Raw genomic sequence first — 23,585 nt, forward strand, 5'->3', positions numbered from 1 at the left:
TTTACACTTACAGAACATCTTTACTCAGACTAGCCACACCTCAAGTGTTCAATAACCACATGTGGCTACTGGCTACTGTCCTGAAAAGTGTACAACTAGAACATTTATTCAGCAAACTACCATTAAGACCTTCAAGATAGAGGACAAAACTTAAGAGACTCTTAAGCATGGAGAACAGAGAGTTACTGGAGAGGTTGTGGAAGCAGGGATGGGCTAAATGGGTAGGGGCATTAAGGAATCCACTCCTGAAATCATTGTTGCACTATATGCTAACTAATTTGGATGTAAATTAAAAAAATAAAATTAAAAAAAAACTGTAGACTATGTTAGCAGGTAGTAAGGAAACTGAAGAGCAGAGCAGGGTAAGGGCATAAGGAGTGCATGTGGGGGCAGGGATGGCCGCCAGTTTTGATATGGTAATCCAGGGGCCAGATGGAGAATGTAGCATTACCAAACTGAGATCATACTGTTTTACAGGCTCTTTCTTCCACTTATTAAATGGTATTTCCCCATGCCATTAAATATTCTTTTGCAATATATATACTAAAAAAAAAAGACCTTCAGGATAGAACATAAAAAACATTATAAAGGGAAAAACAATAAAGTATAGTACAATTAAAATTAAGGTCTGTTCATCAAGAGATTTCATCAAGAGATGAAAAATGGCAAGCCACAGATCTGTAAAAAAAAAAAAAAAAAGGGGGGGGAGGGAGGTGCTTGGCTGGATCAGATGGTAGAACATGCAATTCTTGATATTGGGGTTGTGGGTTTGAGCCCCATGTTGGGCGTAAAGATTACTTAAAAATAAAATCTTAATAATAAAAAAAGGCAAGTCACAGATCGAGAAAAGATTATCACCATGTTACCAGTCAAGAATATATAAGGAATTTCCACAAGGCAACGTGAAAATTATGTGACAATTCAATGGAAAAACAGGCAGGAAGTCTGAACAGGCATTTTGTAAGAAGACAGCCAAATTACTAAGCATATGAAAAGATTCTCAACTTCAGTAGTTATCAGAGAAATACAAATGAAAATCACACTTGGGTATTACTATATACCCACCAGAATGAATAAAATACAAATGGTGTAGATAATGCACTGCTGGTGGGACTAACCATACATTGGTATCTTTTGGAAAAATGTTTGACAGATCCCCCAGAAGTTAAACATAAGCATATCCACTCACACAGCAATTCTACTCCTGGGTATATGTTCAACAGAAATGCATACACAGTGACACCAAAAGACATGAATATGAAAATTAACACAATCATCATTTATCATAGCTTAAAACACACAAAAAAAAGGCCAAATGTTCATCAACAGAATAATCTTTCAACAGAATACTATACAGGAATGAAAATGAAATTACAGCTTCACACATTAACACAAATAAATCTCACAAACATGAGATTGTACAAAAGATGGCAATCACTAAAGAGACCGTAGTGTATAAGTCTATTTATATAAAGTTAAAAATGAGTAAAACTAAACCAAGATAATGACTTTTTTTTTTCCTTAGAGATTTTACTCTGAAGTAATCTCTATACCCAACATGGGCCTGAACTCATAACCCTGAGATCAAGAGATGCATGCTCTACCGACTAAGCCAGCTAAGGTACCCCAATGATGACTTTTTGAAAGGTAGGTAGAGGGCAATAATTGGAATTGGAAAGTGAGGTAACTGAGTAATGGTTACACAAATATGTTTACTTTGTGATAATTCATTGTATTTATACTCTGTGCACTTTTCTATATACATAATGTATTTAAATGAAAAAGCTTTCTGGGGCGCTGGGTGGCTCAGTCGGCTGAGCGTCCAACCTCAGCTCAGGTCAGGATCTCGCAGTTTGTGAGTTCGAGCCCCGTGTCGGGCTCTGTGCTGACAGCTCAGAGCCTGGAGCCTGCTTCCGATTCTGTATATCCCTCTCTCTGCCCCTTCCCCGCTCATGCGGTCTCTCAAAAAAAATGAATAAATGTTAAAAAATAAATAAATAAAAAAGAACTACCTTAAGACAGGATGCTTTGGTTATAAATAATAGAACACTAAAGGAAAATTTCACATAAAAAGCTGGGAGAAATGGGTGGTTCCAGGATTATTGCATGATCAAAAACTCAGGCTCTCAGGTTTGTCCCTGCAGTCTCAAGGAACTGCTATTGCTACAATTATTCTAACCTTGTACAACTATATTCAAAACTGGAGGATTTCTCTTCATGTCTCTTCTTACCCAGGGAGAAAAATCTTTCCCTAAAGTCTATCCCAGATTTCTCTTTCCATATATTTGAACAGGACTGTACAACATACCCATGCCAAAACCTGTAACTGGTAAAGGAAGAAATTACTATGATTGACTTAGACAAACATATTCATTCCCTTAGGAATGGAAAGATCTCTCTCTCCTGCATATGAGAGGAAGTGCCCACAGAACATGGGGACTTAACAGCAGGTTTAAAAGGAGGTAAAATAAAGAATGGCAGTCAATTATGTAATCATTAGTGCCTGCCACAAACCTACATGCCCATCAGTGGAAGAACAGATGAAATAAATGTGGTATATTTATGTCATTAAAACTTACACTGCAGTTATAAATGTACGAACATGAAGGAATATATAACATGCACAAATCCCAGAAACAATTTATAAATTACAAAAAGATACATGTCCTATCACTTAAACACAATTAAAAACATGCAGAACATCTTACTTTTAGGGTGTATATATACAGGTAGCAAGAACCTATCATGGGGATGATTACACTCTGGAATGGTTACTTTTCAGGAAGAGGAGGGGAGTCAAATGCACTGCATCGCATCTGCAGTTTTATTTCTTAAGAAGGGAGGAGGGGGCCTGAAACACTGTCACAAAACACTTATTATTTGTCAGAGCAGCATAATGGGATTGAGGTGATATTCTTCAATGTAGTCTTAAGTTTGAAAAGATTTCACATAACTTCTCTTCATGTAATCAAAGTATGGTTGTAGGAGCAGAAGTAGCATCATGGTCACCTTGGAACTTGTTAGAAATGTTAATCCTTGCACCCTACACAGACCTACTCAATCAGGAACTCTGAAGGTAGGGATCAGCAATGTTTTATCCAGTCAATGAGTCAGATGGCTAAGGCTTGAGAACTACAATCAATATAAATAAATCAAACATTCCCATTTATTTAATATGATACTTCAGTCAAATGAATGTTACAGTTTCCCAAATTAGATAGAATTATGTGACAGATGTGGCTTAAGAATTTTAAAATACAATTAGCCTATAATGTTTTTTAACTGCCAAACTACACTAAGTTTGATTTTTTATTTTTTAATCCAAACACATCAGTTTCTCATATAGTCTCATGGATAAAATCACCATTTAAAATATATTAATTTTACTTGTGCACTAATGAAAAGGCATGAGTAATGAAGACAATCACTATTAAGCAGAAAGAGGACAGTTATACTCCCTGCAGTTTACTTTGATTTTCCACTAGAAGATGCTAGTGAAAGAGGACATTTTTAGTCAACGTTGCTCCATTCATCAGATATGTAAATGCCTTGTGGTTTATTCAGTGCATATTATCTCTGTCAACAGGTACCAGTGGTGGGAATAAAACCTACATGTATTCTGATCAGGCAACATCAAATAAATGACTCCATGTGTCGCTAAACAAGCTCGTATGCTCAAAGCACAGCAAAGCCAATCACTGAAACAAGTATACAGCAAGGAAAGGGTTTATTTGAGAAGCAAACAAGGAGACAACAAGATGGGAGAGCAAGCCTCAAGTCTGCTGGACATTCAGGGATGTTTAAAGGCAAACAAAAAAAGGTCTGGGTAGAAAGCTGCAGCTGCACTTACTAGTCCTGTTAACCTATGGTTACTTGTTTCAACCCCATTGTCTTTTTACCATTCCTCGTTCTCAAGGGAACTAGGACCACGACCACTCTAGTTATTTCTAACTGAAATGTGGCAAAGACTGGAGTTAGTAGACTAGAACCTTTCCGCACTCATTTAGAAATATTCTTTAGTTCCAACATTCCAACTGAAACCCAACATTCTGCATTACCAAGACTTTTTGTACTTTGGTTCCCCTAGCAACATATTCCTATCCACATACAAAATGTAACCTAGGGATGCACAAAGCACTCCTGTTAATTCAGGAGGATCAATAATTTCATTCTGCAGACTCACTGAAGGTATCATTTGAAACCAAGAAGTATGGTTAATTGAATGACTTGATGAACCTGACTCTAAGTTGATGGAGAGCGTCAAATTACATGAAAGGAGCAAAGAAAGGTTAGTTATAGGCATTATTACTGGGTTGCTGTGGTGGTACTCTGTGCTGGGTTCAGGATGATATAGCCAACAGTGAGAAAGACTGCCAGCCTTGACCAACGTCAGAGAAATACTAATGGTGGAATTATCTTTCCAAGCTTGAGAGGTTGCAAACACTTGAAAATACAAAATACTGAAAACCAAATGTCCTAAATAGTAGTTTTAGGTCTTTCAGAGGCTCACTGATCCAAGGAGCGTTCTTTTCAACGTTCTCCTTGCCAACAGGGTATAGGGAACCTGTGGATTCTTATGGAACCAGCTTCACTTGAGTGATAAATACATGGCTTAACTCCCTTTAGTTTCACTGAAGAATGGATGGTCAACAGCACTGCAGAAGGTCCTGTCCAACAAGGTCCTCTGAGTGCTTCTCTTTAATAACACCAAGTCTCCAGGTATCACGTGGTATAAGTGAACATCTGTGGGGTACACATCAACCTGCTGGAAGCAAACTTATGTATATCAGTTAAGTATTTCCCAAATATTGAACATACCTGATAGTATCCATAGTGCTCCCATCAGGAACTCTTAAGTCATAAAAAGGATGTAGAAAGGGTCTTCCATACAACATTTCATAGGGGCTTAAGCCAAGCTTATTGCTAGGGGCCACTCTTACCCAAAGCAGGGCAACCCACAAGATTTTTTCCCCAAGTTGAATTGGTTTCTCTGCAAAATTTTGCCAAGGTTCTTTTAAGCATATGGTTCATTTAAGCATATGGTTCATTTTTCTGTTTTCCCAGCTGATTTTCTGTTTCTGCATGAAGCATGTAATTTTCATTATTTAATGCCCAGGGCACTGGACACTGCTTATGTGACTTTCACCACAAATACCACTCCATTGTCGCTCTAAATTGTTAGCAGCAATCCAAATCTAGAAATGATTTTGTTTAGCAGTGTTTTGATAACTTCTGATGCCTTCTCTGAATGGCATGGAGAAGTTCAACTCAACTTGTAAAAGGTGCCTACAAATATTAGCAAATATCAAAAATCACTTGTTGTTTGTAGTATCATAGTAAAGTCTACCTGCCAGTCTTCTTTAGGTTTGATAACTCTAAGTGGTACACCTTTTAGAAATGGTGGGGGCCCAGTCTTATGATTGTTTTCATCACAAATGTCACATTTTGGACTTTTTGATGGTTCTCTAAAGATTGGGACCCACAATGTACTTCTGGATCCACTGAAAAGTAACAATCTCACCCATGTGGGGTGCTTTGGTGAATATGACTATTTTTTCCATGAGATGTTCTGGGATAAGGATTATCTCCTGTTCATTGTATTTCCAGCTGGCTTTAGTGCCAGTAATGTGTCCAAAATCCCATTCTCCACCTCTTTTAGGTCTTCAGAAGAGTACTGGGGTTGATACTTAGTTAAGTCTATGTCTCGTACTAAAGCCATTACAGAGGGTTTTGGAATCTTTCTGAGGTGCCAGCTTGGCAGCTTGATAGGCCCACCTGTTCCCTTGAGCAATCAAGCAGTCTAATTTCTGGTGATCTTGGCAATGAATAAGAGCTGATAGGTTACCACTGCATCCAGTGTTCTTCTTTATCCTTGATCCATAAAACTGCTTCTGTGAACATCTTAAGATCTGGATGTTCCAACAGCAGATCTGTCAAATGAGGACAGCTGGGATAAACTTGCTCAATTATCTGTATATCTCTGGTGACCTGAGTGGCCCATACAGCAACAGGCATGAAGACTGTCTAAACATGAGCTGTTGTGGCAATTTTCTCTGAAGTATACCTCAAAGTGTCTAGCCTCAGTTTGCAGGGCTTCGGAAAAAAAGGGCAGTTTTAGTTCTCAATGATTCCAAGTGAAGAGAAAAGGAGAAAATTAGAAATGTTAGTTTGGAGGGTCTTAGCCAGACATTTGAGAAAAACAGAAGAATTCAGGATCCAGACCAGTTTTATACGAGAACAACAAAGATAGTTAATCAGAACTGGAATCTAACATCCACCAAGGTGCACTACTGAAACATAACTTCTCTCTAAAGTCACCCTCATCTCCACAAAAAACAATGCAGTTTTCTCACTAGTTCTGGGAATTCTTGGTTTAATTTTATGATCTCTTAAAGGTATCAGGTATTTGTCATTACAATGCAATTAACAAGGAAATTCTGGGACACTTCGGTAATTAAAATTACAAGTGATGACATTATATGAGGATATATGAAAACATTCATTAGGAATTTTACATAATTTCTGGAACAGCTATAGCATTTACCATTACAATATAACCTAAGAAGGTTTATCATCTTCTTTGATAATGCTTCTCATGTAATTTGATATACCAAATAAACTAGACTCATTAGTCAAAAAGACTTCATTTAGAAGTTGAATTGGGGGGGGGGGCGCACCTGGGTGGCTCAGTCAGTTAAGCATCTGACTTTTTTTTTTTTATATATGAAATGTATTGACAAATTGGTTTCCATACAACACCCAGTACTCATCCCAAAAGGTGCCCTCCTCAATACCCATCACCCACCCTCCCTCCCTCCCACCCCCCAAGCATCTGACTCTTGATTCCAGCTCAGGTCATAATCTCAGTTTGTGAGACTGAGCCCTGCATCAGGCTCTGTGCTGAGTGTGAAGCCTGCTTGGGATTCTTTCTTTCTTTCTTTCTTTCTCTCTCTTCCCCTGCCCCCCACTCCCCTACTTGCGGGCACATGCACTCTCTCTGAAAGAAAAGAAAAAAGGAAAGGAAGGGAAAGGAAGGGAAGGGAAGGGAGTTAATTACTTGAATTTGGGAAAATAGAAATATCAGGTTTTAAAGAAGACGCTTAAAATAGGATTACAGATCTGGGGCACCTGGGTGGCTCAGTCGGTTAAACGACCAACTTCAGCTCAGGCCATGATCTCAGTTCGTGGGTTTGAGCCCCGTGTAAGGCTCTGAGCTGACAGCTCAGAGCCTGGAGTCTGCTTCAGATTCTGTGTCTCCCTCTTTTTCTGCCCTTCCCCTGCTTGCACTTTGTTTACCTCTCAAAAATAAACATTAAAAAACTGGTTTTTTAAATAGGATTACAGATCATCACAAAACTTACCTATTTAGCCAAGGTGGCAACGAGATTCTAAAGGCAAATACAGAGGGTTTTTTGTAGGCAGTTCGAAGATAAAGAAAAACCTCTGTTTAAAAATTTAGACCATAAATCTAAAAAACTTATTTCTAACAGATAGAAAAACCAATTCCAAATATGGGGTACTTCTGACATTAAGACTCATTGAGCATCCAACTCTTTGTTTTGGCTCAGATCATGATCTCACAGCTCATGGGACTGGCCCCGAGTGAGGCTCCATGCTGACAATGTGGAACCTGCTTGGGAGTCTCTCCCTCTCTCTCCGCCCCTCCTTCACCCATGTACTCTCTCTCTTACTCTCCAAATAAACTTAAAATAAAAAAAAACCCACACACAAAAAAACCAAATCTAATTGGAAGATGGTATTATAATTTATGGGTCCATTAATTAATCATTTTCTCTGGAGTCAAATAAATATTGTGGCCAAGCAGTGTTACAAAAAGATGATTTTTTTTCTTTCCATAGATTCGTAAGTACACATTGCCCAATTTTGGAGACTACAACCCAAAGGTCTACATGTGGGAAATGAATTTTCATTTCCCATTTTCCAATTAGAATATGGCCAGTTTTGTCCAAAGATACCAAAAGCTGCAGGCAACAAACAAACCAAATGAAGTCCATAGCACCTCTGAGCACTGGTTCCTCCTCAAAAGTAAGGCTTCACCAACGGAACCAAATGACTTCCTAGTTAGCCATTCTTTAAGCAAAAAAAGGTTAAGAGAACCAAAACTCCCTACTTGGAGGTAATCAAATGAGAGAAAAAAAATCGAAGCCAAACCAAAGAGAAGGAAGAAATAAGCTCACAGGCCAAGCATGGCACATGAAGCACTTACCAATAGACATCCGTCCAAACCAAAAATGGTTTCCTTGCCACAAGGGCTAAACTGAGCACCAAAAGTCAATGGTGCCCTGTTGGAGTGGGGCTCTGGGGATGGTCCCCAGGAAAAAGAGCCAAGGCAGCTGCTTGGACTTGTCATCAGACTTCTATTACTGACTGGGGACCAACAAACCAGAGGCAAAGAGCGCCGGGTTGGCTTGCCAAATTTGTAACTGAACCCAAGTTCATATGCCCAATGCACAGCAAAGCCAATCACTGCAACACTGAGTATACAGCCAGGAAAGGGTTTATTTGAAAGGCAGTCAAACAAGGAGACAAGGCAACAAGAGAGGAAGGCTCAAATCTGCCTCCCTCAAAGAGGAGAGTCAGAGATATTTAAAGACAAACAAAATAAAAGGTCTGGGTTAAAGCTGCAGCTGTGCTTGCTAGTCCCATTAACTCTTTGGTTACCAGTTTCACATGAAACACAAAAACCAGATGGTCTGAGATTTAAATTTTCATTTGTCATGTTTTAAATGTATAGTACTCTATTTATTGCCAAGAATTCTAAATATCTTGACTCCTCTAATTATTTACATGTAAGAGATCATAGGAATGCAAGCACATGAGTGACATGTAATTTTAAACCTGTGTTATGTGTTTAAATCATTCATAAACTTTCCAACTTTAGTTCAGAACTGCTACAGCAAATGTGTGCTTTGAGAGTCATTTGGATGAAGTATGAATTAGTTAGCATAGACCAAACAGCTATTGCAAAGAACCTCTCCCAAAAGGGCAATGGCTTAAGAAACACTCAAGTTTATTTCTCCGTCAAAAACAGTCCAAGACAGGGCACCTGGATGGATCAGTTGGTTAAGCGTCCAACTCTTGATTTTGGCTTAAGTCATGATCTCACAGTTCATGGGATCTTGAGTGCCGTGCTGGGCTCTGTGCTGACAGCGTGGAGCCTGCTTAGGATTCTCTCCCTCCCTGCTTGTTCTCTGCCCCTCTCCCCACTTGCGTGAAGCCTCTACCCGCCCCCCCCCGCCCCAAATAAACAAATTAAAAAACAACAACAACAAAACAGTCCAAGATGACTGCTCCAGGTCTGTGAGCACCTCCACTCCAATCAATCAGATACATCAGCCTTACATGAGTGCTATTCCAATCATTAGTAAAACAGAAAAAATTGAAGTCCAGGTACAGAACTTTCTTTAGCAGCAAATGAAGCAGACATTGCATGTATCACTTCTAATACTCCAATAGCAAGAACTTAGTCACATGGCCTCAATCAGCTCTAAGGAGACTGGCACATATAGCCTCAACCACAACTTATCCAGGAGTTTCTCAAGCATTCCATGGAGGTTAAGGATCCTTTTCTAACCACAGCAAAAAGAGGATCCTTTCTGTCAAGAAGGAATGGAGGTTATGTCGCCTAAGTCCATTTATCATTCAACCCTAAGTACTGGCCTTTGTAGGACTGAGCTTTGCCCAAGCCAAGATATTCTATTGTCTCTTTTTTTTGTGTGTTTTGGAGTTTTCTAAGTTTCTGTGCATTGACAATGTGTTAGTTTTCCACTTCAGCAAATGTATCTAGTTGTTTACCCGAGCCTTCTGGGTAAGACATCTGTGAATGATCCTACTGCACCAGAAAGGATGAATGGATTCTGAACAACGAGCAGTTGCCATTACACGTTCAATTTTCATTGCATCTTCTGTTACTGATTTCCAGTATATCATTGGTTAAAAGCTTAAATATTCCATCATTGTATAATTTCTACAGTAAGAGTCAGGTTAATTCACAATTAAATAACAATCACTGTGCTAATCAATTATACAATTTCTCATGGAAATATTTTGCTTTAAATGCAAATAAAAATGAGATCTACCGATATTTTTCTGTAAAAGTCACTAATATTTCAACATTAGCGTCAGAACTATATATTTAGTGAAGGTAGTGGTTGTAATTCGGTATGGGAAGTGGCAGGGAGAAGTCATGAGGGGAATTCTGGGCTGCTGTTAATGCTCTATTTCTTAGGTGCTGGTTACATGGGTGTGTTGACTTCATGAAAATTTGTCAAAGTTTATACTTAACATTTGGGTACTTTGCTGGAGGTATGTTTTATTTGAGAGAAAACAATGTTTAATCCTTATGTAAAGTATATATACTTTTTAAAAATCCTTATGTAAAGTATATATAAAGACTATATACTTCAGGGGCGCTTGGCTGGCTCAGTGGGTGGAGCGCACAACCCTTGCTATGGAGGTTGTGAGTTCAAGCCCCATGTTGGCTATAGAATTTACTTAAAAATAAAACCTTAAAAAAAAGTGTATTTTAATTTCCAATTAGTAAAATTCTCAATATACAGCTTGTAGAAACAGATCTATATTTAACCATCTCCAGAGACAAATTTATTTTTTAACTTATTTTAAAATAATTCAAGATAATAGGTTATAAAAACAGTTCAGTTTCCATGCACTGTTCACTTGATTTTCCCAATGATAACAGCTTATATAATAACAGTACATTTTCAAAACCAATATACTGATACTTACATAAACTATAGACCTAATTTTACCAGTGTCACATGCACTTAAAAATAATGTAAGAGAAAATCCATTTCTTAACCACAAAGAAGAAACGTATTATTGGTAACCAAAGGATCTTACTTAACAAACTATATGACTAGGGTATTGTATGGAAACGAATTTGACAATAAATTTCATATATTAAAAAAAAAAAAAACAACACTATATGACTACACTTAAAAGAAACATAAGTAATTAGGGCTGATAATCTCCATACCAAGCTCTTTTATAAAAGCTTACAAACATCTTTAATTATAGGCTTTCAATTTTTCCTGAATAAAGTGCCAAATTACAATTTTTTTAATTTTTAAATAAAACACCTATATCAAGAACAAACTCCGAAATTACACTAATTGCTAACATTATATTTCTATAGATATTTTGTCTAAAGACAATTAACTTGATTTCATATAGACAGACATAACAGAACCATAGAAAGTTTAAGATAAAAAGATATTTAAGTATACTAGCTAAACAGTCTTATTTTACACACAGAAATCTAAGACCCAGAGAAGATATACAACATGATTAAGGTGATAGTTCAAGTTTGTGATAGTCCTCTAACCTGAATGTCTAGGACTCTGTACAACACCAGCATATTTTAAAATAACGTAGAGAACACTGAGATAATTACCAATGTATACTACCAGAACACTTTTAAAGGGAAAACAAATTGTCTATTACTTACAGTTAATATTACAAAGTCAATATGATCAATAGATTAGTTAACAAAATGATTGCTTGACATAAGAAAAATAGCTAATAAACACTAAAATAATTCTATTGGCAACAATAGGTTGCTGTTACTGGAAAGGCCAACTAATGTAGTATATCCTGTGTATGATCACTCAACATTTGACTTAAAAAAAATACTCAAAAAAAAAAAATACTCAAGCTGGTATTTTTTAAAAGAAAAATGAAAACCAAATGAAAGAATCCAAAGTTTTGGTCTGTATCTCAGTTTGCTCTCTCATACATACGCACACAACACAATCACAAAATAATAAGAAAAATACTATAAATTGCTTAGCAAGGTTTTAAAACTAGCCATTTCAATGCTCTAGATTGGTATTTTGAAGATCGATGAAGGAGAAAACAAAAGAAAAATGACTAAAACACCCAACCTGGATTATATAAATTTATCATGCTTTAAAGTTAACAATGTGAAAATCCACTTAATAAATGTACATGGTATCTCAATTTCATAAAGGACTTCATTTTTTTTTTTACGGGGTTCATTACAGGACTTCTTTAAATAATGGCAGAAATTAGTTTTATTTTTATCTTGAATCACATGAACTGGCACTTATACCACTGAATGACTTTATTAATCTTTATCAATACTGGTAGTCAGATAACAATTTAGTTTCCCTCTGTGATTCAACAGCAGTACACACAAAATGGCTGAGAAGCAGTGAGACTGTTTGCATACTGCAGAAACACTACTCTAGGAGTCAAAAATAGAGATCTGGCTCTGCCAACTCACTTGCTATGAGTTGCTGGGCAAATTACTTAACTTACAGAGTGGGGATATTAATTCCTGTTCTATTTCACAGTAATTATGACAACCAAGTAAAATGTGTATTTTTTTTTAAGTGGTAAGACCTCTAAACGTTTTTCATTTCACTGATGTTAAATGCTATTTAAGTGCAAGTAGCATTAAGAGTAATATAACAAGGACCCAGTTTTAAGTCACATTTCTGCTATAGTCCCGTTGAATAATGTTTTTGTACATAGTAAAGAACCAGGGGCCAGAAACTTTTGCTCTAAATTCATCCCAGTACTGTCACTGTTTCTCATCTGCAAAATGGGGGAAAGCACCTACATTTATCCATCAATTGAACTAATGCATATAAAATTGGTTGTAAAACAAGTATATATAAGTTTGTAAAACAATTAAGCATATTAACCTACAGTGTTACGACCACTAGATGTGACTCTATGTATCTTTCACTTAACTTTCATAAAGTATATAAGCAGGGAGAAGAAGTCCCTTTGTTTTGATTCCTTTAAAGAGCGCCATCAAAAATATTCAATCGCTTCTTGGCCTTTTGGCTAAGATCAAGTGCAAAAATATTCAAGAGCACATGCAGCATTAGTACATCCAAGACCAATTCTAGATTACAAGAGGCACCCAATTCACTAGTACCTGAGTAGGAATCATCACAACATACCAGTTTCATTGACATCACTTTTCAAGGCAGAAGAAAAAAATAACTTTTCAAGGTATATATCTATTTCAGTAATGAGTTCTCAACAGGAAGGGCAAAATCGTCCTAGCTTCAAGGTTTGTTTTCCATTCCTCCCTTCACCAGATACCTAACCTACTAATGCCATAGTTTTAGTTTGGAATGCCAATGTAGCTCTTCCCAAAATAGCACAGTTCCAACAATCTCTTGATATTTCCACTAAGATTCATACATACAAAAAGTTAGATGCATGCTATAATTGAGCTTGGGCATAATTCAGTGCTGCTACCATTTCAATAACTTTTACCAAGAGAGAAAGAATAAAAATATTTGAGCCTTGGAGTGCCTGAGTGGCTCAGTAGTTAAGCGTCTGACTTCTGCTCCAGTCATGATCTCACAGTTCGTGACTTTGAGCCCCATGTTGGGCTCTGTGCTGACACCTCAGAGCCTGGAGCCTGCTTCAGATTCTGTGTCTCTCTCTCTTTCTGCCCCTCCCCCACTCACACACTCTTTCAAAAATAAACATTAAAAATTAAAAAAAAAAAATATTTGAGCCTTCATTCAATGTACCAAACCAAGCATCAACATATCAAATCCATCTTTATTGTATTTAAGCATTCATGTGCAAACCTACATTTTCTCACTGATGTCAAAACAAGTCTATCTCAAGTCTCTGCTCTTCAAGCTTTCATTACAGGGAGCCTGGAACCATGCTGTTGAAAGCCACCTATGATACTCTTGTGTCTGTTCTGCTGCTTGTGAATACAAAGAACAAATATTTGATCTGACATTAGTAAATGTAATGGCCTTTACCAGTCACAAAATACCATGATGCCTTTTGAAGCTACTAAAATTTTTATGATCTTAGCTACCCTTGAAGTAAATGGACTTCAACCTCTTTCACTCCAAATGCATATAAACCAACATAACATGCAGCATGAAGAGGATGTAGAGTGTTAACTTTAGGACCTGAATGAGGCACACACACCTAATTGACTCATCACCACTGGCAGCTGCCTTCATTCTAAGAATAGTTATTGCCACTCTCAAATTTTTATCACCACATTCATCTTGACTCTTCCTTTGTATCACTGTTACATGTCCTTTATTTTGCACCAGCTTGTTATCCATAAGCACTGCCAATAAAATGATCCTTCCTTTCCATGAAGACAGAGGAAAAAACAACAACAACAACAACAAAAAAAAACACAGAATGTCCAGGGCAATCTTTTTACAACACTTTTTCTTACATTTTTTTATAACACGTTTTAATGATGCTGACAACGCAGGCTATTTCATCCCCACCATGGAAGCTTTCTGTGTGATTTTAGGTGTCCTTCTAGTTATTTTAAGCCATCAAGGTCCTTTTAATTGTTGAACAAAGTCAAGATTCAGTTCTGTCATTTAAAAAATCTTAACAAAAATGTAATTCAAATACTGAAGATATTAATTTTAGTAGCAAAGTACCGATTTCATTATCAATTATCAATCCATCTTTATTATCAGGTTTAACAATGCCCAACATATAAGAAAACTACAAATCATTCTATAAACAGTCATCCTAGGGCACATTCCCTTTCTTACAAAGCTACATTTAGATACAGAGCTGAGAAAGATTTTGTGACATACAGGCACATAGGAAAAAAAAAAGAAAGAAATTAAGTATTAATGCCAGGAAAACACAGTTGTGCAGGAAAGAAAAAATAAGTTTATTGTAATAGCTGTGTATTATAAAATTTATAGTCATTAAAATATAAATGTTCTAAATCAAAATTACAGGATAATTGTACTGAAAAAACAGGGATATAGAAAATGGGAGAAGGTACATAGAGGGGAGGAAGAGTGCTAAATCCTCATCTTTCACTAAACAAATGACTTAAATTGAAAATCAACAAGAATTAATGGACACATTGGAGACATAGCAGTGAATTAGCAAGATAATCAACTAATGAAACGAAAGAAGTCCCTTGTCTCTCTAGGAAGAAGAATGTAAAAGAAGGAAGACAAGGGACTGATTTATTTATCCTTTTCCCTAAAATCCTCAGACTATTTAATACTTTATATTCACATAAAACTTTGACTGAATAAAACTAAAAATATGCTTAAATAAGCCGAATTGCAATCACTCAAGTTGCAATTACTCACTGGGGAAGAAGAAAAAAGGAAAAAAAAAACCTAAAAATAAAAGCCAGCAATTATAAATCTTAAGCTTTTGTTAACAAAATCACATTTTGTCACATGTGGAAGAAAATGAATTACTTACAGTTTCAAGAGTTTCACAAGCATTTGTTTGTAGAGTTTTAATCACAATACGCAATCATTATAATTTCAATTTGTGCTATTAATTTTGGTTACTTGCTTGGGCAATTCCAAGATGTAGGGAAAGACTACAAAAAAAATGTTAACACTTTTCAGGTCTTGTTACATATTTCCAAATTGGTTTCTAGAGAAATTAAGTTTGGTTATACTGCCACCAGCAGTATGATCATTGCATTCTCTTTAGTACTTGGTACTATTAATTTTGGAATAAAAAATTTTGCCTTATTTTTATCTATACTTTATAATTATTCCTGGTGTCTCAATATTCTTACCAACATATACGAGCTTTTAAATAATATGACTTGGTCATATATTCTACAAAAAATATCGTCAGTCTGTGCAGTGTCTTTTTAGTTTGATTACAATGTTTTCCCTTTCCTGTATAGATGTTTTCATATACATGCAATGAAACATGAATTTTTTTCAATTTCTTCAATGGTTTCTAAAATTTAAGAAGTTTTTTCTCCCTATTTTTAGTATTTTCTTCTTTAAAAAAAAAAACACCTACAATTAAAATTAACATGACCCCTAAATTTGTTTCTTTTTTAGGGAAAAAACATCAAGTGAACTAACATGTAATATTCATATACTTGTTAACTAAGAGAGTTTATATTTTATCTTCAATAAATTTTCAAGTACTTGTATTTAGGCAAAAATCTTCCTAGGAAAAGCTATGTTTGCTTTATAAATTGTAAATTAAATTACATATCACAGTGAATTTATTTTTTTAAATATTTTTAATGTTGGTTTATTTTTGAGAGACAGAACATGAGCAGGGGAGGGGCAGAGAGAGAGAGGGAGACACAGAATCTGAAGCAGGCTCCAGGCTCTGAGCTGTCAGCACAGAACCCGACTTGGGGCTCAAATCCACGAACCGTGAGATCACGGCCTGAGTTGAAGTCAGACACTTAACTGACTGAGTGGCACAGGTACCCCTACACTGAATTTAAAGAGCACCTTTTCCCCAAAATCTTACAATTATTTGATTTTAGCAGAACTTTCTGACTTCCTTCCTCATTTTTATTAGATTGGTATGATTATTTTCTTGAAAATAAACTTTCTATTTACACTGGCACTTCATTTGAAAATAACTAGAGTATCCTAACTTAAAACAAACATCTTAAAAAGTGTGTTCCTTGGGGCGCCTGGGTGGCTCAGTCGGTTAAGCAGCCGACTTTGGCTCAGGTCATGATCTCGCGGTCCGTGAGTTCGAGCCCCGCGTCGGGCTCTGTGCTGACAGCTCAGAGCCTGGAGCCTGTTTCGGATTCTGTGTCTCCCTCTCTCTGCCCCTTCCCCATTCATGCTCTGTCTCTGTCTCAAAAATAAATAAACGTTAAAAAAAAAAAAAAAAAAGTGTGTTCCAAACATGAACAAGTTATGAAGTCAGTTGAAATTCTACACTAAAAAAGATACACTAGAATGGAAAACATGATTTCACTACTTTATAATATACAGAATCTATACTACCTAATTTTTCTACATTTTTATATAATTTTACAGTCATGTAATAAACATTACAATTACACAAGATGTTTTTCTAACATTGTTTTACTGATCTCATTGTTTTATAATGTAATACCTACTCATATTATTCTATGTATCTTGATAAGGCATATAAAATCAATCTCTCCACAGCTGCCTCCATCAAAAGGTTCTGTTCCTCTACAACATAGCGCAGGTGTGCCTGCGTGGCTCAACTGGTTGAGCGCCTGTCTCTTGATTTCAGCTCAGGTCATGTTCCCAGGGTCATGGGATCCAGCCCTGCATGGGACTCCCTACTGGACATAGAGTCTGCTTAAGATTCTCTCTCTCTCTCTGCCACCCCTCAGCACACGCACGTGAGCACACACTCTCTCTCTCAAAATAAAATTAAAAAAAAACAAAAAACAAAAAACAAAAAACAAAAAACACCACATAGCACAAAGTATACTTCTTTGCATATAATCAGAATAAAGTACTGATTCATCTTCAGAGTTATTATACCAAAACATTTGTTCACAGGCCTATAAGTATACAATAAATAAAGTTACTTTATCAGAGGCAGGAGGGGAGAGGAGAAAAAGGAATTAAGGCATAAAAATCAGTATGGCACATTTTCTGTTCTGAAGGAGATACAAGGAAGACACCATCACCTTTTAAATTTTAAATTAGAGAAGGTAAACTGCGAGAGATGCTACCTAAGAAACGGTTGACAGAATTAGGTGGTAACCCAAGGTTGACGGCCAAAGGCTTCATATTCCAACGCCAAGCATAAGAAAGGCGCTAATCCTCATATAAAGGAAACATGGCAAGGACAAGAAACAAAAAGCATTTGTACTATATAGGTGAAAAACACATGAGAACTCACATCATTACCTACAAATTTCTATTCGATTGGCTTCCTACTAGTTTTTAGGTCACATAGGTTCTAGGAAAATTTAACTATTTTAAATAACAGCAACACATCAAATAATTACACAACATTAAGAACTGGATCCAGGGGCTGGCAGACTTAAAAAAGCTATTCAAATAATTAATGATTCTGCCATTTTGACACAAAAGCAGCCATACACAATACGTAAGTGAATGAAGAGGCTGTTTTCCAATAATCTTTAATTTACAAAAGCAGGCTAATTTGGTGTGTGGGCCATAGCTTGTTGACACTTGACTTAATCTATACATTTTTTTTAAATTACAAATTCAGCAGACAGCTGTAGGGGAAACCACTAGTTTAAAACTCAAAAATTCACAGAATATGTAAAGTGAAAAAATCAGAAAAAAGCTTATGGGTGTGATGGCACTGAAACTATTTTTTATTTACAGACATTAAAGTAATGGGACAGTGGGACATACATCTTCATGATTACTACAACTGAAGACCATTTAGGTTTCCTAATTTCTGTATGAATGAAAATAAATCTAGAAACTGAAGTGATCAATGGCAGACAAGTCTTAATCACTACAGGATTAAAAATAACTCTTCGATATGTAGTTCATAGTAATTCTTATTATTTCTGGTCCCATGACATAATCTTACTATATTAGTAAGATAAAGATACTTCCTACAACATTCTGATTCACTTTTCTAATCCCCCAAAACCTCTTTTTTGAATGGAATGGATGGTCCCCAAAAGTAGGGTACATATTATTAAGTGTAAACACGGCTGTTAGAAATGTTAATGCAAGGACAAGTTACTACCTCCTATGTCCCTTTCAGCAGTAAAAGATCTACAATATAATGAATAATTATAAAATACAATCATAAAATTAGCTAATTATAAAATCATCTACCACTAACTCTTAGTTAAAATAATTTAAATACTTGAATATGTTAGGTTTTATCCCTATACTAATAACCTGTAACCACTGCCACCCACCATCACCACCACCCCATTTTAATAACATCTTTTTAATTTTTTTTTTAATGTTTACTTATTTTTGAGAGAGGGAGACAGAGCATGAGCACAGGAGGGGCAGAAATAGGGAGACACAGAATCTGAAGCAGGCTCCAGGCTCCAAGCTGTCAGCACAGAACCCGACGCGGGGCTCGAACTCACAGACTGCGAGATCATGACCTGAGCCAAAGTTGGCCGCTCAACAGACAGAACCACCCAGGTGCCCCTAATAACATCTTTTAACATGAAAAAAATCAAGTATTAAAAATCTAGTAAATATCCAGTCCCTGTATTATCAACCAAAAAAACCATTTTAATAGAAAAATAAAATCTGACACCACTATTTGATAGAATAAATTGTTTTAACATGTCTAAACATTAAGTATGGTTTCTTAAACAGTTGGAAATAATTTCAATGCTATTGTTATTTAACACCTCACAATTTAAGTTGTAAATTGCCTTCATACCTAATTGAGTACATTTTTGAATATTCTGAGTGTAGTAACTTTTTTATTGAGAATACATTTGCTTACTTTGGAAAAAACTCAAAAATCACTGCATGGTCAACTCAAAGAACTTATAAACAGAAATTAATGAAAAAGAAAAAAGTAGTTGAGAATACTGGTAACTGGTCTAATTTGAAACCTTATAGGACTACAGGAAATGTTGTGGTTATTACAGATCCTTGAGATTTTTCAGAAATCATTCTAAATCATAGATCAAAATAAACCTGAATTAAAAAAAAACACTCACCATATGTTTAATGTTCTCAAATTTTATTTTCAGTACAGTCAAGGCAGTACAAAGCTAAATGGGACTAAATTAAGCCAGAAAACAAAATTTTCTATTACTCTTTTCACACCATAAACCCAGATTAGACGAATAAAATTGCTGTTATTCATATACAAAGCTAACTTCAAAAATACACCTATAACATACACCTTTCTCCTGTTTTTTAAAAACCCCACATTTATTCTTGCAGGGAAACCTGGCATTATACAGTTTTACCTCCACCCAAAACTTGCTGCATTCTTGTAAAACTAGCAGCTAAAAGCAATCAAGTTAACCAATTCAAAATGACCGTGCCCATCTTATTAAAAACACTAACCAGGTGGAGGAAATCCCATGGTAGTCTGCATATAATCTAGCACTAAGGAATCTAATTCTAAATTAAATAGATCTTATTTCGGAAGATGAAGCTAAGCTCAAGAAAACTTCAAGGGAAATCAAACACTAGGCGGCAGCATCAAGCTGTTGGGACAGCCTGGGCATTCTTCTAACGTCAACGCCAGGCTGAAGTTAGTATATTTTTAATGAGAATTATAGTATAATGAGAGATGACTTTATAGGGTTATAAAATTTGTTATAAAGGAAAAAGGATAGCTTTCTGTTTTGAATACCTATACTTCTTTCCAGTTTCTACTGGGTAATTTCTCTTGTATCAGTTTAAAATGCACTAGTGACAAAAAAAAAAAATGCACTAGTGTTGATGTCCTTTTGATAAAAGCAAAACCCATGGCATTTCCATTGAAGTAGGCACTACAGAGACCAGGAATGACATTTTTATCCAAAATATTTCCTTGGGCTAATACTAAGTTTAAATTTTGTTACATTCAATTAAAATTTTAAACTTGATTAAAGAGGTTGATAAGCAAACTTTGCATTCACTGAATAACGTGTCATAAGCATTATGTGACAGAAAGTTATGGAATATGTGCCCAAGTCAGAAATTTAGTCAGGCAGGGTAAACAAGATGTACACATGTAACTGTAAGCTAAAAAAAATGTTGAGAGGCAGAAAAAAAAAACCTATGGATTATTACATAGAAGTAACAACAATAGGATAACTATCCTTGGCAAAGGCCCAGTAGAGACCATTAAATCTCATTCTGGGGGTAACCAAGTTATCAGAGTTAAAGACATAAAGCAGTCCTTCAACTAATGCAAAACTGAAACATTTGTATGTAGAAAAGAAGTGAAAAGAACTAAGTTTTTCTGCAGCTCTTTGTTTCATAATGTCATTTATAAAGGTCACAGTAAACCCATGAGGTAGGTTTTTTTTAGCACAAGTTCATAGATAAAAGATTATGATAAAGCAGCTTGCTCCAAGTAACCAAACTAGTTAATAATGGGTCATAGTTTTGAACCGTTAAGTCTCACTCCAGAGCCTTAAATTCTTTCCAATAGTGGCTAAAGCTTGAGGGAAGTGAATAGCAAAGTAAATTCTTTTTAATAATTTATAATAATTTACCTTGCTCTAACACCTATATCCTATTCTCCATAAATCAGTTAAAAAAAAAAAAAAACCAAAACACCCTTGGGGCGCCTGGGTGGCTCAGCAGGTTAAGCGTCCAACTTCAGCTCGGGTCATGATCTCGTGGTGAGTTGGAGCCCCGTGTCAGGCTCTGTGCTGACAGCTCAGAGCCTGGAGCCTGCTTCGGATCCTGTGTCTCCCTCTCTCTCTGCCCCTCCCCTGCTCATGCTCTGTCTCTGTCTCAAAAATAAATAAAACATTTAAAAAATTAAAAAAAAAAAAACCCTAGAGTAGTACTCTCCTAAAAGTACTTCAAAATCAGGTGCTCAAAAAGGGGAAGAAACATGCTGGCTTGTAAAGTGTGGAACATAAATTGGCAATGGGAAGAACAATTACAGCTCATCACACGTGTTACTGATTTGACACCTCTTAAGAGAAGCTCTTATTTTAAAGTAGCACCAAAGTCACTCCTGCACAGGGGTGTTAACCAGAAGTCTGTGTATAATATTGTTTTGTGAATCTGGATAAAAAAAATACTATTCTCATCTTAATCTCTGAAATTTAGTTATTTCAGTTATGAATGCAGGCAAAACCACAGTAAAATGCAGTACCTATAGTTTATCCAAAAAAAAAAAAAATCATACACATTAAGTCCTTTAAAGACCACTGAGTCCTAGTTTAAAATTAGGCTTTAGACCTGAAACTACTCTTTCTATTTAATGCTCTACTAAAGCATGGATTACTTCATCATATTTAATATTTTGATTATTTCAATATAGTTGGTTTCTGTTGTAATTCTATATATTCCACATCTAAAAAAATCATCATTCTGAGGCTAATCGAGCAATTAAAAAACAAAACAAAAAAATCCCTCCAGTATATCGTTTTATTTCCTTCACACCACTTGTCACTGACACTTTCTCTCTCTCCCTACTGGAATATTCAGCGAGTATAGGGATGTGAGTGGTCTAGTATGGACCCCTCAAAATCTAGAACAAGTGACTCATACTCAAAATCTGTAGGAAAGTCCCTTAAAAAAAAAAGTACATAAAGTCATAAGATTTTCAGTGCATTACAATTAACTACATTCTAAATTTCCATCTTTTCCAGTATATTATTTGTTCTTAATTATGTAAACCTGTCACATGCTAGTTTTGCTCTATGGAGAACGACTCAATTTCAAGGTAAAACCAGAGCACTCAACAGTGTAAAAGACATTAAAGTAAAACAAAACCAAAACAAAAACCGCCCCACCAGTATATGTAACGTGCTTTAAAAAAAACTACGTGCTTTATGTCACTCTTTTACAGGGACTTGAGCGAACGACCCTTCCGAGGAGGGCTGCTGCTGTGGCTGATTACTTCTTCCTCGCGCCCAACTCCTAAAAGACAGCCCATGTGGACAGGCTCCCACGTGAACCGGGCTTTACACAAGCCACGGGAAGACTTTCCACATCATCGCCCGCGCCCACGCACGGCCCCGTCTTAGCTGGGGCGCTCGGCGATCCCAAGGGAAAAGCGAGCCGAGCAGACCCCTAAGCCAGGCGGGGGCCGCGGCGGTTCTGCTACCACTTCCCCAGCCGGGACCACTTCGCTCTCGCCGCAGGGCTTTCGGGAACAAAGCCCGGGCCGCCACGCCGCCTTCGGGCCCACCCGGCCTCCCCCCACCGACTCAGCCTCAGCCCCACCCTAAGGCCTCAGCTCCGGGGCCCCCAGCCGGCTTCGATGTTAACTCCCCCGCGTCCCGCCTCGGCTTTTCGGTTGGTGGGGGAGGAAAGCCTCCACGAGGCCTCCCGCGGCAGGAGCAGAGGCGCCACCGTCCGTTAGCCTCCAGCTAACAGCGGCGCCCAGGCTCCATCCCGGGGGCTCCTCGCCCGACCCCACCGGAGGGGAGGACGGGACAGGAAAAATCGAGGCATTCGTCGCCGCCGCAAGTCCCCCCAAGGCCTGACTGCGGATCCTCCCACCCTCCGGCCTTAGGGTCCCCGCCTCCTCTGGCAACGCCATCCTCGGCCCCCGGGCCGCCCGCGCGCAGCCCCCCAACCGCCGCCCGCCCGCCCAGCGGTCACTCCCCCACTCCTCGCGCGAATCCCCGGCCTCAACAGGAGGCTGGGTCGGGCGCGGGGCCCCGCACGCGGAACGAAGGCTGCCCGGCCGCCAACCCCGCGGCAGTCCAGAGCGCACACGAGGAGCCGCGGCGCCCCACGCGCAGCCCACCGCGCGCTCTGCTCCGGCTCGTCGCCGCCGCCGCCGCCGCCGACTGCAGCGCCCGGATCCCCGAGGGACCCAGCCCGGACTCCCCGGTTCTTGTCTCCCTTTCTACCCCCCCGCCGTCCCGGGACTCGCAGTCTCCGCCGCGCATGGGGCCGGTTCTGGGGGAGGGAATGTAAACAAATCGGGGTTTTATAGTTACCTCACACTCGAGTGCCGTGTGCATCTCCTCTCCGCTCGGTACCAAACCCCGGCTGCACCAAATCGTGTATTCACCAAAGCCAGCTGCGCTAACTGCGTCGCGGAGGCCCGCGCGTCAGACACCACCCTACGCTACCGGCGTACAAGGCCCACTCAGGTCCCTGCGCAGCCGCACCCCGTCCGCCTATGGGTGCTACGCTCTGGGCGTACACGCACCACCCAGCCATTCACTTCGGACA

The 23,585-nt window shown here is 37.9% G+C and overlaps 1 protein-coding gene across 5 annotated transcripts in view; it reads right to left on the bottom strand.

Moving 5' to 3' along the window:
* SLC39A10 (solute carrier family 39 member 10) overlaps positions 1–23,585 on the bottom strand; it is a 145,122-nt gene that overhangs the window by 44,558 nt on the left and 76,979 nt on the right. The window contains exon 1 of one of the 5 annotated variants that reach the window (XM_047870951.1): positions 23,348–23,573. The exons of 1 other annotated variant lie outside the window; for it this stretch is intronic. Coding sequence is in view for 1 of the 4 variants with exons in the window: in XM_047870950.1 (XP_047726906.1) it covers positions 4,819–4,843 (25 nt within the window). In the remaining 3 variants the exon portion in view is untranslated. Of the gene's footprint in view, positions 1–4,818; positions 4,855–15,252; positions 15,727–19,435; positions 21,086–23,347; positions 23,574–23,585 lie in introns of those variants that run through there. 3 more of the 5 variants (XM_047870953.1, XM_047870954.1, XM_047870950.1) reach the window with 3 other exon arrangements.

Source organism: Prionailurus viverrinus, chromosome C1 (genome assembly GCF_022837055.1).
Source record: "Prionailurus viverrinus isolate Anna chromosome C1, UM_Priviv_1.0, whole genome shotgun sequence".
Lineage (NCBI taxonomy): Eukaryota > Metazoa > Chordata > Mammalia > Carnivora > Felidae > Prionailurus > Prionailurus viverrinus.